Source organism: Colius striatus, chromosome 1 (assembly GCF_028858725.1).
Source record: "Colius striatus isolate bColStr4 chromosome 1, bColStr4.1.hap1, whole genome shotgun sequence".
Classification (NCBI taxonomy): domain Eukaryota; kingdom Metazoa; phylum Chordata; class Aves; order Coliiformes; family Coliidae; genus Colius; species Colius striatus.
In genome coordinates this window covers 122112549-122131522 of record NC_084759.1, presented here as the reverse complement: position 1 = coordinate 122131522, position 18974 = coordinate 122112549, and the positions used below count along the sequence as shown (strand labels likewise).

The following is an 18974-nucleotide window of genomic DNA, read 5'->3' as shown; positions in this document are numbered from 1 at the left end:
TCCTTAGCTAGCCAGGCCGCTGCTTGGGCCCAGCCAGCCAATACACTTCTCTCTGTGTGTCATTCAAGCATGTCCCTCCCCTGCTTGCCTGGGCCAGGGTTTAGGTCCCATTAGGTGATGGCAACATTTGTTGATGTTTGTTGTTGTCTCCTCTTGCTGGTTCTTTGCTAGAAGGAGGGACTATGCCAGGAAACTGGTGGTGGCTGCTGGGGCAGGGAAGCTGCGGAGATTCACCCTGAAATTGCACTGCTGTCAGAAAACACATTGGCAGAGGAAGTTTGTGGTGAGCTCCGGCTCAGATGGCTACAGCACCCAGTTTTGACTCTGCAAATGAGGTGTAGGTGCTGGGGGCAGCCCTAACGCCAGCATGTGTTAGTTTGCAGGATGATATAGCAGAGCTCAGGATGCCACTGTGCTCCACAGAGACCCGTGCCCCGTGCTGACTCGCCTTGCTGCAGAGGACACCCTGAGACTCACTGAGAGGTTGGTGTTCCCCATCCTGGCTCTGGATGTGCACCACATCGCTTTGGGTAAGCTCAGCCTTTGGCTGCCAGACCCTTTCCCTATGCCATCCTGACAGGCGGAGATCTGGTGTATGCTGAAGGCGGCTTCTCACTGGAGAAAGCCAACCCTCATCCTTCTGGCAGGAGCGAAGGTATAGCTGAATGACGGCTGAGGATGTGCTATGGAGCCAGGATTCAACTGCTCTGAGCTCTGCGATGGCAGCTCCAGTTTTGGCAGCCAGGAGCAGCAGCAGCGGGCGCTGCAGGAGCTCTGCACTGTCACAGTGGTACGTATGGAGGCAGAGGAGCACGCTGAGGCGTAAGATTTGCTCCACAGAAGTGGGTTTGGGTGGAAGGATGGAAAGGGGGCTTGGGCACAGCTGCCGAGCAATCCTGGCACAGACAGAGGCTGCGTGCTGTCACCTCTGGGATGGCCTCTGAGACAGGACCCACCTAGGTGACACCCAGCAGTTAGGCAGAAGGTGAGGAGGCAGCCACGACAGCCATGTCGTGTCAGGCAGCCCTCCTGTGTGTTGCCTGGTGTTACAGCCACTTAGGAGTGCCCTGGAATGTCCTCCTCTGCCCTTGGCTTTTCCCATCTCCTGGAACTTCAAAGTGCTTTTCAAATATGAATAGAGCAGGATTTAATTAAATGTCATCATCCATAATAAATGGTACCTCCCCCCCACCACTAAGCCAGTAGAAGTGACACCGGGATGCCCTTAGTTGCAGTCAGCTCTCCATGAGGCTGCGAGATGGACCAGTGAGGCTTGGCCCTCTCTGCTCTCCACCATGTCCTGCACAACCGCACAGGCCTTTAATTAGAAGACCATAAGCTGTTTGGCTCCTCTGGCTCTGGCAGCTGCCTCACAATTAATATTCCCCCCGCTAGGGCCAGGATTTACTCTGCTCAGTGGCAAACAAAGCACTCCATCAACTTCAAGTAGCATCAACATCCAGGGAAAGAACAGTCAGGCTAGGGGAATATGTGTTGGGAAAGGAAAGATGGGGACCATAGAGGTGTTTCTGATCCCTGGGTGGTTGCTAGGAAGAGGGTGCAGTAACACTTTTGGCAGCAGCCAGAGGTGGAAAGATACTGCTGGTGGATGCAGCTGGGGGTGAAGTGTAGGAGACCCAGGATGCTGAGTCTGCCCTGCTCACGTTACTGGCAAAAGCCAGGTGTTATTCTCGGGCTCGAGCAGGAAGGATGAAGAAATAGGATGGTGTTACAGCTTCCACCAGCTCCAAGCAGGTGGGAAGATGGCCTTGATTGATGCTGAATGATGGGGTTTTTGCACCACGAGTCATGGCATAATGGTAAAGGAACAGACCTATCTGGTCATCTCCACGTTCTGGTGTGGTCTTCGTTTCCCACAGAGCCAAAAGACCCGCCAGAGGATGGGGAGAGGGAAGAGCAGTATCTCCCCAGGGATCCCTCTGTGTGTTTGCAAAGTGAGGCTGAGCCATATGTGCAGCTGTACCCTATCGTAATGTATCAGCAGCGGCGGCTCTTGGCTGGCTCTGCCTCTCCTAGCCAGAGGTCTGCCTCACCCAGCAGCCCTGCAGCCAGCGTGGCAGCAGCACCTGAGCTGCCAGAAGCCCACAAATCAGCCACGATCGAGTGGCGGTGACACATTTTTGTTATAGGAATTACATATTGGTTTGAATTCTCCCAAGCTGTGCCTTGTTATTGATGGCCCAGAGGAGACAAAGCCCAAGGGGGGAAGAGGCTTGAAACAGAGAAGTTAGTGACAGAGAGTGCAATCCCAGCTCAGTCTCCTCCTCCTCCTCCTCCTCCTTCCCCTTAAAGGAGATGCACCAGCATTAACCATCAGTTAAGTAAAAATAATGTTTTTTTAAAGAAAAACTAAAGATGTCAGCAACATGCAAGCATAGTATGTGTGAGTGGACACACACATGCACAGCCTGGTAAAAATGCTGCAGTATTTTAGGTCTGCAGAGGAAACAGGTTTTCTTTTGTTTTATGCAGGATGATTTTCTCCATCCTATGTGAACACGGAGAAAGCAGAGAATATTTGTAAATGGAGACTAAAAACCATAGGGCTGGCTGTGTGCAAGGAAAGTGGTGCCTCCATCGTATCCCCTACTGTGGGAGTGGCCCTCAAAAGCCAGTTCTCAGCTGATGTCTGCCTTGGACAGAGTTGGTTTCCATCCTGCTGGGAGACAGGTGGAGCCCGGCTCGGTGTGTCACTGCCTAACTCCTTCTCAGAAATGCTGTCCCACTCCCTTTGCTATGTTTTCTGCACCGAGTGGCAGCCCTGCTGCTGGCTCCCAAGCATGTCACCTGCTTATCTGCAGCGTGCTGGGGTAAGGGTGGGAACCAAGGATGCCCCACACAGCTTTCCAAAGAAGCGTGCTACAAACCAGGGTACCACAAGGTCTTTCTTCAGCGGTTTCTTGCCAGAGAGGGCCAATGGGCGACCATTGCTCATTTTCCCCTCTCCCACATCCAGGCCTACCTGAGGTTTATGAGTCACTTGTATGGCTTCATTATGTATTTGGTGAGCTGGCTGTAAGATGAGGGCTGGACTGCCCACTCCTCCTGTGCAGTCATCAAGTGGCAGAGTACATGTCTGCCTACACACATCTCTCTAAGCCCTGCCTGTGGGTCTTGGTCTGGTGCCAGGATGTCTGCTCATGAGGAGGGATTTGGGAGATGTAGTTTCTGGCTGAGCGGGAGCACCCGTGGGACCTCCTTTACTGGAAGCCCCAGCAATGTCCCCTGCCTCCTCACCCCTTTTGCCTCTTGCAGACATCTTCAGACCGCAGTGGGAAGAGCTCTCTGTCCTTCTCTGCTGCTCTCCTTGGAGTTGTGTGGACGTTCCTGACTGGAGGAGTCTTGCTGGCTCTCTTCTTTCTTGTCTTCACAATTCGCTTCAGGAAAAACAGGTAAGGGCTTCCCTCTCCTGCTAAGAGTGTTAACCTGGGCTGTAGCAGTGAGAATGGGCTTCTTCAGGACTGGGCCCTGAGCTGATGACCAGAATTGTTTAGGCTTGAGAAGACCTTTAAGGTCATTGGGTCCAGTTGAGTCGGGAGGGTACAAGCCTGAAGGAGCAGCATGGGGGCAAGTAAGTGCAATGCCAGGGATATCGCAGCTTTCTCCGTCACACTTGATCACTGGTGGAGACTGCCCCGCTTGGGCTTCTCCCTTCCTCCTCAAGGCAGGGAACTGTGAACAAGGCACAGGTGCTCCTCCAGCGTGTCACAGGCAGTAGGCTCATCCCCAAGGTGTCACTCAATACAGTTCTCAATGAGAATGAGCAGAGAGCTGGTCTTCTTCCCTCCACAGTCTTAAGAGTGAAACTTTGAGCAACACAGCTCCATGAGCAGAGCCATCATGGTCTCCACAGTGTCCACATCTCTTTCCTGCTGTTGGGCCACTCGTAGTTCGATGATACTGCTGACATTGTTTTTTATTTGGGTGGTTGTCCATACTGGTGGGAAACGTCGTCCTAATTGGTGGGAGAAGCTGGTGGTGAGGTACAGGCTTGGTGTTGCTGAGCCTTCACAAAGGATGTAAAAAGTCCTGCTCCCCTAAATGCAGCATAAATCAAGCAGAAGGTTCAACAGTTCCTTGCAGCTCAAACTGTCTCAGCCAGCACTTAGCCTTCCTCGGCAATTTTACGTGGCTCACCTGCTTCCTTGCCACCTTCTCCTCATCTTCGTTGGTCTCTCGCTTCCATGCCCATCACCAAGAGACACCCTTCTCCCAGGCTTCACCTGGCAAAGCCTTTGTGCTCCATATGCTGTTGTTTTGCACACAGAGGTGCAGCCTGAGCTGCTTCTGTTTCAGGGTGCTTCTGGGTGTCTTAAAGAGCTGGATGCTTTTTATAGCCACCAAGCAGTCGGGAGGGCTTGTAAGGGTTTATATTGAGCCCTGTGCCTGGTGCAGCAGCTGCACGCCGTGCATCCTGGCCTCAAGCACTTGATTTACTGAAGCAGTGTGGTGTTTATTTCGGTGGCCACCTTAATTGATTGCCAAATTATTTAGGCCCCAGAAGATAGTCTCAGAGCAAGCTGTAATGAATGTGTGTTATTTATTTGCACCACAGCAAATAAATTCCGGTTTGTCTACTGAACCTGGGAGGGCAAAGGAGGCCTTATTCAGCCTGCAGCTGAGAGAGTGAGCTGATGAATATCTTCCCCCAGGTGCCTAGGCATGGTGAGGAAAGCAGGGAGGGAGAGAGCCAGGTTGAATCCCAAGTTTTGTTTCTGTGAGGCAGCAAGCCAGGAAGGAGCTCAAGGGTAGAGAAATGCAATGACTTAGCAGCAGACCAGAGGGACAGAGCTACTCGGAGGGGATGGCAGGTACCAGAGCTCTTTCTTGATGGCCTTGTTGGAGAAGGGTGACAGGTTGAGAGAGATCCGTGGGTTCATTCTCCCCTCTCTGAATACAGTTACAGGATTATGAGTGATGGAGTGAAATTACAGAGGGGAAGCTGTAACCTGAACGTTGCTGGCAGCTTCCTGAAGTTGAGACTGTGCTAAGGGTGGAGGTGTCTCCTCAGAGGAAGGAGCAGTGGGAAGAGCCTGTTCCCAGAGGCCTTTATAGCTGCTGTACGCGAAGCTTAAAGCTGTAGACAGTCGCCCTGGGCCGTGTTGGAGAGGTTTCCCTCTTCTGCCCCTTTACAGCAGAGGGCAATGGAGGAAGATCTTTGCCTTGAAGCAGGGGGGCACTGTGCTGCATGCTAGCTGTGTGAGCGTGGGGCATTGCTTGCCCTGGCTCTGTGCGGCTGCAGCACAGCTTTGTGTGCCTGGCACAGGCACTGGTAGCAGAGACACCTGGCTCTGGTGGCCCTGGCAACTTTGCTGATAAAAGCCCATGGCTTCCCACAGTTTTGTCCATAAAGATGCTGCCTGAAGCTGCCTCAGAGATGCTTTTCTGTGCTGCAGATCCAAGCAGTGGGTAGAGGTGCCACAAGGCAAGCCTAGTGCCCATCTCCTTTGGGGAGAGAAGATCTTGCTGTCCCACGGGAGTGTTGGAGTAAGGCAAAATGAATATTTTAAGGATAGTGAAACATCACAGCAATACAGGGAAGAGATGAGGTATGCACCATGGAACAATGGCTGAGCTTTAGGAGGAGCTGAGAAAAGTAGAGGTTAGAGTGGGGACATTGTATCAGCATCCCTCATGGCCATCATCATTCCTGTAAGGGGACCTTGTCCCTGTGCTGCCAGATCAGTAACTGTCACCGCCTTCCCTGCTTTGTTTCCTGGAGGATCGTGAAGATGTCCAGCCCCAATCTGAACATCGTGACCTTGCTGGGCAGCGGCTTGACTTACAGTAGTGCTTACCTCTTTGGGATTCAGGAGCAGAGCCTGCCGTCCGGAGACTGGGTGGAAAAGCTCATCCAGGTGAGCAGAGGGTTTGCTCTGTGTATGTAAGCATGCGTGTTTGCATGTACTGTCTCTCAGATGCAGTCTGTCACACCTCACTGCTAGCTGCATTCATCTGGGCTGTGGTTTCTACATCCCACAAGCTGCAACCAGAGGCTTTCTGTCTGAGCGGCCTTCGGTGTTTGTGCAAACCACAGCCGCAGGGATGGAGATGCGAGGTGGGTCCCAGAGGAGAGGGCAGTGCTGGTGAGAGCTGCCCTGCAGCCAGCCATCCTGCTGGGCCTGAAAAAGGGCAACAGGGAGAGGGGAGGCTGAAGGTAGGTGGGATCCTCCGCACAGCCACTGCCTGATGTGGCACAGGTGTCACGAGGTTGCAAAGCATTAACCTGTGTGGTCAAGGCCAGTGTCCTGAGCTGCCCTGACAGATGTCACTGGGCATGCACCCGGGTGGGAGGGAGCACACTCTGCCATCCTGCTCAGCCACCAGCCCGAGGATAATTAACGGAGGTGCCAGTGAGTGATTTATTGGTGCAGGGACCCTCTGTGCCCCTGCCGCTCGCAAGCTGCCTGACTCTCCCTGCCTGCTTCTCTCAGGCTGGGGAGGAAAAGGCAGGCAGCAGGCATGCCTGCAGAGGATTACATGCCTTTTAGTGTACTTCACCCTGCAGTCAGCTTTCTAGTATCCATTATGACCCTTCAGGAGCCACATCCTCACTCATATTTATTGCACCCTGGGTGGGAGGGTGCAGGTCCCTGAGCCTCACGGCTGTCCCTTCACCCACCTCACTCTGTGCCCTGGGCAGGTGCGGCTCTGCCTGCTGTGTGTGGGGACCTCCCTGGTGTTTGGCCCCATCCTGGGGAAAAGCTGGAGGCTCTACAAGGTGTTCACCCAGCGGGTGCCAGACAAGCGAGTGGTGAGTACACAGCACCCGGTGGGGGCTGGTGGAGGGTAGAGGGAAGCCAAACTCCCTGAGGGAGTCAAGCACCAGCAAGTCCCGAAACAGTGTGGAATCACAGATAAAACTAGCACATGACAAAGATGCGTGCGCTCCTCAGCTATTCCTGCACAACGAGGCAAGAGCTTTTCTACTCTAGAGGCAAACAGGTGCCTTGCCAGGCTGCCTGTTCTCTGGTGGAGTCCCACCCCCATCACCACAGGCCTTCATTACACTGCACACTGGTGTTTGTATTCAGGTCTGGACTGCTTGTTTTTGTGGGATGAAAATAAACCAGGTATGCTCAAGGGAATCTAATGTAGGGCTGTTCCCAGATGCATCTGATCACCTTTTGGACAAAGTGCTGTGTACTCCTCTGCGGCAGTGAAGGAAGGAGAAACAGCAGCTGGGAGGGAAATGGGAGCCACCTATATAAATTTGTGCATGTAAAATGCACAAATGCACCTATATAAATTTGTGCACTTACAACTTTCAGTGGCCCCTTTCCAATGGCAAAAAAAGTAGGTGTCGGGTGAAAGGTGAGATGAGAGGGTTTGCAGGGGATCTGGGTAGCAGCAAAGACTCCTATTCCCGAGGCACCAGGACCATGTGTTAAACTTGAAAAAAATAATCCCACCGGCTTTTTTTTTTCCCCTCCCACCCTTTCTGTCTCTGCTTGTGATGTGGGCATAAGGGATGATCACAGAATCACAGAATCTCAAGGGCTGAAAGGGACCTTGAAAGATCATCCAGTCCAATTCCCCTACCAGAGCAGGACCACCTAGAGAAGGTCACACAGGAACTCACCCAGGTGGGTTTTGAATATCTCCAGAGAAGGAGACAAAACAACCCATCTGGGCAGCCTGTGCCAGTGCTCCCTCACCTAAACAGAGAAAAAGTTTTTCCTTGTGTTTCTTTGGAACCTCTTATGTTCCAACTTGTACCCATTGCCCCTTGTCCTATCTTTGGACATCAATGAGAAGAGCCTGGCTCCATCCTCCTGATGATGCTCTTGTTTTGGAAGAGCTGCTCTCTGTCATAGCATTTACCAGCCTGCGACGCCATTGGGGCGAGTTTATATCTGGCCCCACACCTGATTAGATGTCCAAGATTTTGTGAGCTGGAGACATAGATCTTGACGCCTACTTGGATGTAGGTGAGCGGATAGACACCATTTTGGGGGAATGAAGGATGGACATGTCCTTTGGAAGAAACGACCAGAAAGAGGCCCAAAGGGACAGAGGTCGTTGGTGTCCATTTGCCCCCTCCGATAACGCTGACTTCTTTAATAATCTCTATTTTCAGATTATCAAAGACCTCCAGTTGCTGGCGATGGTGGCAGCCTTGGTGCTGGCGGACACTGTGCTGCTCTTGACGTGGGTATTCTCTGATCCAGTCCAGTGCTTCCGAAGCCTCAGCGTCTCACTGCGGGTAAAGGAATGAGGAGGGAGGGTGAAGGGTTGTGCCATGTCCTGTCTGATCTCTGTAGACAATGTTAGTTGGTGGATGATCAGATATTTGGAGATGATATTACAAAAAAAAATAGAAAAACAAGCCAGAAAGCCTTCTAGGCACAATGGGTTGGGTTCATGTCTGGTCTATTAGAGATTATAGTATCTGCTGTTTCCCCCTGTACTCAGCACTGGTGAGGCCGTACCTCAAATACTGTGTTCAGTTCTGGGCCCCTCACTACAAGAAGGACACTGAGGTGCTGGAAGTGACGAGGAATGAAGGTGGTGCAGGGTCTGGAGCACAAGTCTGATGGGGAGCAGCTGAGGGGACTGGGGTGGTTTATCCTGAAGAAGAGGAAGCTGAGAGGAGGCAAGATCACTCTCTAAAACTACTTGAAAGGGGGTTGTAGCAAGCTGGGGGTCAGTCTCTTCTTTCCAGTAATGAATGATAGGACAAGGTGAAAAGGGCTCAAATTGTGCCGGGAGAGGTTTAGGTTGGACATTAGGCAAAACTTTCTCACCGGGAGGGTTATTAAGCATTGGAATGGGCTGCCCAGGGAGGTGGTGGAGTCACCATCCCTGGAGATATTTAAAAGATGCATAAGATGAGGTGCTGAGGGACATGGTTTAGTTTAGTGATGGGCCTGGCAGTGTGAGGTTAGTGGTTGGACTCAATAATCTTAAAGGTCTTTTCCAGCCAAAATAAATGATTCTAATATTTCCAGGTCTGTGCAGGTCACCTGAGTGACACAGGAGAGGTCTGTGGCACCTGCAGATGCTTTAGAGAAAGGCTTAACCAGCCCTATTGGCAGCAAAGTGCCAAAATCTCCCTCACTTTAACCTTCTGTCCACGACAGCACCAGCTTTGGCCTTTCCCTGTAGGAATTTACACTTGCCTGCCTGTTGGTCTGTGCCTGCTCGCAGGCCGGGGCAGCAGCCCTCACTTCTGCCTCCCTCTTGCCTCCTAGGCGACAGAGAAGGGCATGAGCTGCTCAGTGAGCCGGGTGCAGTCCTGCGCCTCTCTCTATTCCGATCTTTGGCTCGTTCTCATTTTGGGGTTTAAGGTACGTAACCTCCTTATTGGTTCTTGTGTTGTATCTCGCCTCCTCTCAGTCTCACAGCCTAAACTGTTGGGCAGCATTTGTAGTTTCCCTGCCCTCCCAAGCTACCTGCTTATTGCAAATGCTGGCTACTCCTGTTGATCTCAAAAGCTCTCTCATCCCCAGTCCTTCCCGTCTTGGTATTTTCTTGCATTCCCTTGTAAAAGCCCTGTTAGCCCCTTTTTCCCTGCTTCACCATCTCTTTTATGTATACCGTGCACATGCTGCCTCTCTAGTTCTCTCCCTGCAACTCCCCACACGTCAGCTATCTCCCTTCTTAAAGCTTGCATCTTGCTGTTTCCTAAATCCTGCTTCTTCCATAAAGCCCCAGATGACTGTCCACTGCAGTGATGCACTATGTGGTTCAGCCTCTGAGCCCTCTGACTCCAAATCAAGGAGGTGCTGATGACAAGTGCTTGGTGCCTACCTTTACAGGATGTGTATCAGCTTAATTATAGCACTGAGGTACACTTTCACTGATGTAGCTTTGAACATGGCTGTTCTTATTCCAGAAGAGTTAGTTAAACTGATGTAACTATGTAGGTATAATTATCACTGTAATTATCTGGTCTCATGTGTCTCTGGGTTGGCAGAGGCTGGACGCATTTCAGAAAGCTGATGTTGGTGACGCTTGTGAGATCACAGCCTTTCTTTGGGAATGGCTCCATCTCTGTGTGCAGTACAGGCAGTTGCTTTCTGACTCACTGTCATACAGTACTCCTTGACCATCCACCCAAAATCACAGGAAAAAGAGAAGAAAGAGACCTCACCACACAACCAAGTCCTCCTCCCCACTACACTTCATTTTAAAAGGCATTAGTCCAGCCTGTCCTTAGAAGTCCTTTGGTGCTAGGGATTGCAGGCGTTCCCTGGGCTTTCAGTGCTGCGTCTCTGCTTCTGATTTTGTCCAATTAGTGTTAGGGTTTAGATAGGTAAGGCTTATGCCTACAAACTGCTTTTGGAATAAAACCATTGCCAGTCCCAGGTGCTCTTTGTCAGTGTTGCCTTGAACCCGACCCTGGTCCTATTCTACCTGCTGGGAGTCATGGAGTTATTTCTTTAGTGGTTTTGCTGGAGCTAATCTGGATTTACGCTAATGTGAGAGTAGGTGCTATCTCTGCATGCACGTAGCACTTCTTATCTTCCACAGCATTAATATGCTCAGCCCTTTGTGAAGCCACTGAGTGTATTATCCTAGTTTTACTGGCACAGATCAATGGACAGAAGTGACTTGCCAAGGACATGCCTGGAATCAGGAGCAAAGTCCTTTGCTCAAGATTAAAACAAACAAACAAACAAACTTAGTCCTGTGCTTACCAAAAGTTTACTAGAAGGCAGTGCTGTGGTCTGCGTCCCAGAACTATACAAATTCAAAATGGGACTTTGGTGCTGCGTTTTTTTCTTGCTTGGGAAATAGGAGTTGGCTTGCCCTTGGGCTCTGTATTTGGAGGTGCCGTGTGGCCAATGTGGTTATGATCCAGTGCAGATCCTATGAAGGAGGGTTGGGTGTCAGCCTAGTTCCCAGCGAGTCGGGTCTCACTGTTACAGCCTCCCCACCCTCTTGAGAATTCATGGTGCTCTGAAGCTGGCAGTCTCACCAAAGACCGTAGATGTGAACCTCTCTTGCCTGTAACAGTGTCCCTTCAGACTCTAACCCTGGCAGTGGCCATCACAGTTGTCAAACAGACACAGCATGTCTGAACTGAACTGCCTACAGAATATCTGCACCACAGGCCACAAAGCACTTCTTAGTGTCTCTTAGTAAAAGGCCAACAATTGCACTTACTGGATAGGACAGAAATAGCATAGGCATCATGTTCCTGATGTTCCGCGTCCTTGCAGGAGCACGAATTTTGTTAGAGGGGATTTCTAAATGATCCTGAAGGCAGACAGTTCCCTGCACTACAAAGGCAGGCAAAAAATACAGGGTGTTTCCTGCCAGTGTGCTCTAGGGAAGGAGGGATTCAGCCTGATGGGTAGTTTAATCCTGAGCACAGTGGAAAGATGTGCAAGTGGGACACTTGAGGGGCAGTGTGATGAAGAAGTCTGCTCTGAAACCTACTCCAGGGGAGGGAGAGCCTCTGTATACAGAGCACTTCTCTAGCACCGTTCACCACTGCTAGAGTCAGGCAGGAAATGGGGAAGGGAAGGGAGAAGAATTGCACCCGGTAGTTTCCTGGATTTCTATTTAAAGAGGCACCAAGTACATCCTCTTTTCTCCAGTCTAAGCCTCCACTTCTTCTACCTTGCTTTTTCCTTCTGAATGTCCTTCCAAATCCCCTTGGTCCTTCAGAGGTGTGTAATTGCTCCTTGATGGCACCCCACTGCTGCATCCCCGCAGGGACCTCCATCTCTTGTCCATCTGTCTTTGCTGCTCCTGCTCTGGGCTGCCCAGGGGGAGATTTAGATATCTCGCCTCTCCCAGCCGTGCCCTGCTCCGTGGCATCACCTGCCACCATCACCTTCAGCTCCTCAGGCTCCCCAGGGCCCCGCAGCCCCTGCCCCCTCCACAGCCCTGCTCCTGGCCCGTGGCAGCTCGCTGCAGCGTCACCACCGCACGCTCAAGGTCTGCATTATACATCAAAGAGCATTAATTAGGATGGTGCTGAGTCTATCTGAGCTCACTGGGCTCGGTCTGAGGTGGGGGCTGACACATTACATCGGGCTGTAATTTTCCACACTCTGGAAATCTCTTTTTTCTGCTTCCAGAGTATCCTCCTGCTGTATGGGACCTACTTGGCCGGTCTGACCGACAACATCAGCTCCCCGCCAGTCAACCAATCCTTGACACTCATTGTGGGGGTCAACCTCGTTTTCCTGGCTGCTGGCACTGTCTGCTTAGTTCACCGTTTCTTCCACACGTGGCATAACTTGCTGTTTGGTTTTACCTCTGGAGGCATCTTTGTGTGTACAACCACTATCAATTGCTTCATCTTTGTCCCCCAGGTATGCTGCCACCTTGGTCTCACCACCTGGCTGAAAATAGGCACATTTTCAGAGTTTAACAACACCAGCTGTGCGGGCCAAAGCACTTTATTTTCCTTCTTCTTTCTCCAAAAGTTCAGGCTCACCTGCACAGTTCATTCTCCAAGGCCCCAGCAGCTCTGCTTCCTCAGGCAGGTGCCCCAAGTCTCCAGGGAGTGCAGGCACATATCAGAGCAGCTGCTCAGAAAGCCTCCTGCAAGAGCATGCCATGGGTGGCAGCCACGCAGAGGGCACGTGTGCAGGCGAGGTGGCTGCTGCCCTGCTCCTCCTCCCTGTGGCTGGTGGGATCAGGCCTTCGTGCAGTTGTCCTGTCCTCGATGCCCACTCCCAACGAGGGTTTCTGCCTGTGGCAGGGATGAAGCCAGGCTCTGGCCATCCAGATGGCCTTGCCAGGCTCACGGGCCTGCTGGTGGTCCCCAGGGAAGGCTGTCCTTCTCTGTGCTCTTGGAGAAGGAAGCTGGGCTTTGCTGCACATGAGGAGGAGGAGGAGGAGATGTTTGAAGGAAGCCTTTTGTGGTGAGGCAAAGCCCTTCTGCTTCCCGTGTCCTCCAGGAGCAACCTGGTGGCCTGGCCATGATGTTACTGGGAAAAATGCTTCCATTGTTACAGGGAGAGGAAACAGTTGTTTACTCAGTTTAGTGTTTGGAGGGATGTTTGGGCTCAAGGAAATGAGGTGAGAAAGGCAGGAAGAGGTGAAGCTGAAGAAAGAGCACATCTGTGCAAGAGAAGGCTCAGGGGATCTCACCAATGTGTATAAACACCAATGGGGGTGGAGTAGGGAAGAGAGAACCAGGCTCTTCTCAGGGCTGTCCCCTGGCAGGAGAGGGGACAATGAGCACAAACTGAAACACAGGAAGTTCTATTTAAGCATCAGAAAAAGAGGTTTTTTTTAAATTTCTGTGGAAGTTTTAAAGCACTGGAGTAGGTTGCCCAGAGAGATTGTGGAGCCTGCATCCCTGGAGATATTCAAGACCCAGCTGAACATGGTGCTGGGCAGCCTGCTCCAGCTGACCTTAACTAAGCAAGGTGGTTAGACTAGATGATTTCCAGAGGTCTCCTCCTACCTCAGTTGATGCAGAGTCCCAACCCACTAGATGAGCAGCCCTTGGGAGCAGGGTGCAAACCTCCTCTGACAAGCATCAAGCCCGCTGGCCATGCTCTGCCAAGCATGAGGTCTCTTGGAGTGAGGGTGGAGGAGCTGATGAGCTGTACCTGCGCTCTTGCCTGTACCATTTTCCTGCTGTAGCCTGGGGGCCTTGAACATTTTATTTAACTTGGATCTTTTAATTCATCAGCTTGTTTTTCCTAACGGGCTTGCTCTTCTATAGCTCACTCGAGATCGATAAGCAGCTGGAGCTGGGCTGCGCGATGCTTCCACGCAGGCACTAGATGAGAAAACGGATACTAAGTGTTGCTGGTTTTCAGCTTGTCAACAGTGATTTGGGGATGAGGAGGCATGCGTGACACTGTCTTTGTCTGTCACGGAGTCAGAGAGGAGGGGAGAAAAGGGAGGGGGCTTTTGCAGCACTGCTTAGAGGTTGCAGTACAGGCAGACACCGACCCTCTCTGTGATAAAAGCTGGAGCCAGGGACAGGGTAGGGCTCAGATAGGTGGGAGTGCCACTGCAGCCCCTGGCCCAGCCATCTCGCCACCGTCTCTGCTCCTCCATCACACCCTGCCTTTGTCTCCCTCTCTCCCTCCCTTTGTCTCAGTCGTGCTGGAGCTGCGCCAGCCTCTCGCCGCGGCAGCAGGGGCCGTATGTGCCGCGCTAGTAATGCCCTCTTCTGCTCCCCAGCTCAAGCAGTGGAAAGCCTTTGAAGAAGAAAGCCAAACCGTGAGCCACATGGCAAAATACTTCACCAGCCCAAGCAGGAGCTGCCGCTCGGTGTACAGCGAGGAGCAGCTCTACCAGCTGATAGGGGAGAAAAACTCCATGAAGCGGCTGCTCACCGAGGTACAGGGCTCTGCCGGCCCCCCTCGGCCACACCGGCTTCTCCTCTTCCCTTTGGTGGGCTGAAGGCTTTGCAGGGTGGGAAGCCCTTCCTTTTACACTCTTCTTTACACCTGGTGCTCCCCCTCCAGTCTCTTCCCTCCTGAGGGGAAGAACTGCTTTGTTTCGTCACATCGCTCTGCACACTGCAGTGCCAAAATTTAGGTATAAGCTGGAGGGTTTTAAAAAACAAACCCTTTAGGCAGAAGAGCAGGAGAGCCTGGTTCTCACAGCCCAGTCCAGCACGGTTAATTTAGAGAAAGGAGATGCTCCATCTCAGGAAAGCCCCCAGCCTCCTGCTCCCTCACCTGCACTGAGGGGGCAGGAGCACCCTGGCTTGGATTGCTGTCTGCCCCAGTGCCCCCCATCCCACACTCACATCCTGGGGGGAAAGCTCCAGGGGAGGAGGAGGTCACCCACAGTGCCGGTGTGGCTCTTGCTGGGTTGCTGCCATGCTGTCTCAGAGCACCTCTCCGTGCAGAGAGCGGCAGTTCATTTCCTGGCAGCGCCCGTGTCCAAACGGGCAGTGTTTTCATGCCCCCTCCCACCCACCCTGTGTGTGACAGACGTGTTTGTTTGATGCAGAAAAACGCCGTGATTGAGAGCCTGCAGGAGCAAGTGAGCAGCGCCAAGGAGAAGCTGATGAGGCTGATGTCTGCAGAGAGCAGCCGCGACCCCCGTGCACTGCCGCCGGCTCCCCCCACCCAGAGCTCGGGGCAGAGTGGGGATGCGCCGGCGGACTGTGGCCCTCCGGCTTTGGAGCAGGATGGGTGGCAGCCTCCCACCTTGCTGGATACGCCACCTCTTTGCAGCAATGCTGAGGATCTCCGGAAACATGGGAGCCATGAGCCTGTTTGCTCTCGGGTGCTGCTTTTTGACACGGGGGACTACATTGAACGCGGCCTGAAAGACATCCGGGAGTGTGGGACGCACGAGGGGCAGGGACAGCCTCCGGAGCAGCTGTCCAGCCTGGACATCACAGCTAGCGTGGCCTGGGAGTCCCCCAAATTCAGCTACGTGAGCAGCGAGAAGCTGCGGGAAATCTTGCAAGAGCTGAGCCTGGATGGAAAAACCTACAGCCCAGCTTTACCTGGGGGATCACTGCGTAGCAGCCAGGGCCCCCCAGGTGAGCAAGGAGGAACGTGGGGGGCCCAGAGGGACTACCCAGACATCCGTACGCACCTCAGCCTGGCGAGGCGGCGGCGGAGGACCCTGTTGTCCCCTACTTCCAGCCGCTTCCCTGGACACGTGCCCACTCGTGCCAGCCACGGGGTGAAGGAAACGAGCGGCTGGGGCTGTGGAGAGTCAGCACGTATCTCCCTGGCGAGGGAAAGGGAGAGGGCTGCTGGAGAGCTCCTTCACCTGCCAGCGCCATCCCCTCCAGCCGTCCCTGGGGAGGTCTGCCTCCAGCCGGAGGGCCGGCCAGAGTCCCAAGGCACTTCGCCATGCGTCCCGTGGGAGCAGCGATGGCAGCAGGATGCCCCAAGGGGACCTGCTGAGCCTTCCCTGCGCTCCTTGTACTATTACCCGGACTCTGACTCCAGCAGCAGCAGCTCTGAGGAGATGTTCCACGGTTGCCGTCGGCCCTGCTGCGAGGTCTGCTTCCAGAGCCCACGCGGTTCCCTGAGCAGCAGTAGCACAGACACGGACACTGAACCCGGTGGCTGCGTGGGCCACTGGACAGAGCACCACAGCGGGCCCCAGCCTGTGGTTAATTTCAAAGAAGATCTGAAACCCACCTTTGTGTGACTGGGAGCACCCAGCCTCAAAGGCAAGTGCCCTCCCGCCCCCAAAACACTGCATGTGTTCAGTAATGCTAAAGCCACACGTCTCTCTGAGGAATGTGTCTTGTTCTGGCATCTGGGAGTCGGGAATAAACCCTGTCCTGCTGTGGGTTGCAGGGTCAGCCCCAGCCTGGTCAGCAGTGACTGCAGGCCGTGGTTGGCTGAGAAGTGGTTGTCAGCACTCAGGGAGGTGGCAGTGGTTTTGTTCCAGCTGCTCTGGGCAGCTGACTGTGCCTCACAGACACTCAGCACATTTGTCCTTCTTGGTGCTGGCAGCAGAAAGATGAGCTGGTGGCCTGCCCAAATTTCATCGTATCAGAGGGCTTTCCCTGCAAAAGCTGGGTGGTTTGCACCTGTGGGGAGCAGCACTGCATCCCAGAAACACGCGTGGTTTCTTGCACGCAGCAGACAGACAAAGGACTCCCTCCCCTGAGGCTGTAGGAACAGAGCCTCCCGCCCGCATCACACCCACTGGAGGTGGGAGATGGATGGACACCAGAAGCAGTTGTCGGCTGCTTCTTGCCTGGGGCATGCTGCTCCTAGGCAAAGCAAAGACCTGGGAGTGGGATGTGTGCAGGAAACTTTTGGGGGTTTGGGGTTTTTTTGTTTTGGTAGCATCTGAATGAGACAATGGAGCCCAGAGGTGACATCCCTGGAGGTCTTTGCATTTTGTGTAGTTCAGTTGCACGGTCGTAGGTGAGATGTGGGTCAGAGCTGAAGGGAAAGACAAGCTAGCAATCTTAAAAGAGGATCCAAATAGGGTTTTCTTTTGGGTTTTTTTTTTTTTTTGCCTTGTTTTTCTGGAGCTTGCTCCCCTCTATATGTCTTTGTAGGGATGATGTAGTCTGGAATGAGGTTTGTTTAAATTAATATGTCTGTTTAATTGTTATCTTAGAAATATAAAGAACACTAAATCTGGTGTGCCTGCTTTTTGGGGGATATTTGTGAAGACATTTCAGTGTATCGTTACCTCTACAGGAGAAGTTCAGGTTGCTCAAACCTGATGCTCAGTGAATGAAGAACCCTGGCTGACAGAGGAATCCCAAACCCTGTTTTGAACAACAGAGGTTAGCACTGCCCTCTCTGTTTGGGATAGTGAAATCCCTCACTGCTGCGTCCCTTCATGAGTGTCACCATTTTTCCCCCCATCGCGTCTGTGGTTTTCCAAACTTGCCAAATTTCTAGGGCAAATTGCCAAACCTATAAATCTCATGGGGAATAATATTACCATAGCCCCTCTTTGCCTCTAAAATGGAAACACTCCAGAAGGTCATCCCAGTTATTTTTTGGCCACCTTTTGCTGACAGTAGCCACTCTCCCTCATATTTTTCTTTCATAGCTATCTGAGCACTTACATCTCTGACCTAGGTGGAATGCATTGATTGAGGGTTCCCTGTCTCTGTCAGTGGGGGAAATCTGCAGTGGGGGCCAGAGACTGAGAAGCTCAGGCAGGGTGTGGGCAGGAGCAGGGCAGAGTGGGATTAGAAAAGCATGACACAGCATGGCCCTCCACACCACTTTCTTTGGCACCCCAAAAAAAAGCAGTTTTTATCTGAATACGCCTTGTGCCACACCAAAGCTGCAGAGAGCTCAGAGTCACATAACCATATACATTGGAAAAGACCTTTAAGATCATAGTTTAGATCTGATAATTTATCACTGCCATGGCCGCAGCTAAACCATGTTCCAAAGTGACACGTCTACACGTCTTTCAAGGACCTCCAGGGATGGTGACTCAACCACTTCCCTGCACAGCCCGTTCCAAGGCTTGACAACCCTTTTGCTGAAGAAATTGTTCCTGATATCTAATCTAAACTTTCCCTGGGGCAACTTCAAACCATTTCCTCTTGTCCTATCACCTGTGACTTGGGAGAAGAGACTGACAACCCCCTCACTACTTATTTCAGGTAGTTGTAGAGAGTGATCACATCTCTCCCCAGTCTCCTCCGTACTAAATATCCCAGCTCCCTCAGCCACTCCCCATCAGACTTATGCTCCAGACTCTTCCCCAGCTTTGTTGTCTGTCTCTGGACATGCTCCAGCACCTCCGTGTCCTTCTTGTAGTGAGGGGCCTCAGGACTCAAGGACACAGGACTCAAGTTGTGGCTTCACTGGTGCAGAGTATGGGGGCACAATCACTTCCCTGGTCCTGCTGGGGAGAGCCATGTAGAGGCAGAAAGGGCTGTGCCGCCTGGCCCAAGGAGCAGGAGCACCCTGTAAGCATGAAGAGGCCCATGTTTTATGGGGATCTCGGTCTGCCTTTTCCCAGGCTGAGCCCAGGACAGTAGAGGGGGTAGGGGAGGGTTCCAGCATGAGGAGCTCAGTGGCTCTTTCCCTTCGGTCTCCTTGCCCCGGGGCTGGGGAACACCCGCCTGCAGTTTTGCAGCGCTCGCAGCAGGGGCTGCTGCTGCCACGTCGGGTGCTGGAGCGAAACCTCCAGCTCCCCACGCAGCTTGTCCCACGGAAGCCCCACACTGGGACAACGGCTGGCTCAGGGAGGTGGCTGGTGTGCTCAAAGGACCCTGTTAAATATGGGGCAGAGCCACTTTTCCAAAAAGAGAATGACTTCTCCCCACCCCCAAGGACGTTCGCAGTAGCACTTTGCTCTAAGGCTAGAGAATGTTGCAGCACAGTCGTAGGAAATGATCAACCATGGAACCACCTGGAATGAGCTGATATAAAAATTAACTTAAAATCCACTAGTGAGCGCAGAAAAGTCCTCCAGAGGACTTTGAACCTATGGCTTGTTTGGAAACTCATCGCTGGAAGCTGGGGATGTTGCTTTTCTGTCTGGTGATCAGCAGCCACCAACTGAATACTGAACATCATGTGAATGCACCTACTAACTACAGCATTCTGGCTTGTATC

The 18974-nt window shown here is 52.6% G+C and overlaps 1 protein-coding gene across 1 annotated transcript; it reads left to right on the top strand.

Annotated features, from left to right (window-relative positions):
• The first annotated feature begins 685 nt into the window (after positions 1 to 685).
• Positions 686 to 16071, top strand: GPR156 (G protein-coupled receptor 156). Its single transcript, XM_061988733.1, has 9 exons — positions 686 to 790; positions 3277 to 3413; positions 5744 to 5879; positions 6665 to 6775; positions 8102 to 8227; positions 9216 to 9311; positions 12057 to 12293; positions 14128 to 14286; positions 14908 to 16071. The coding sequence occupies exons 1-9, from the start codon at positions 686 to 688 to the stop codon at positions 16069 to 16071; spliced, it is 2271 nt and encodes a 756-aa protein (XP_061844717.1).
• Positions 16072 to 18974: the final 2903 nt, after the last annotated feature.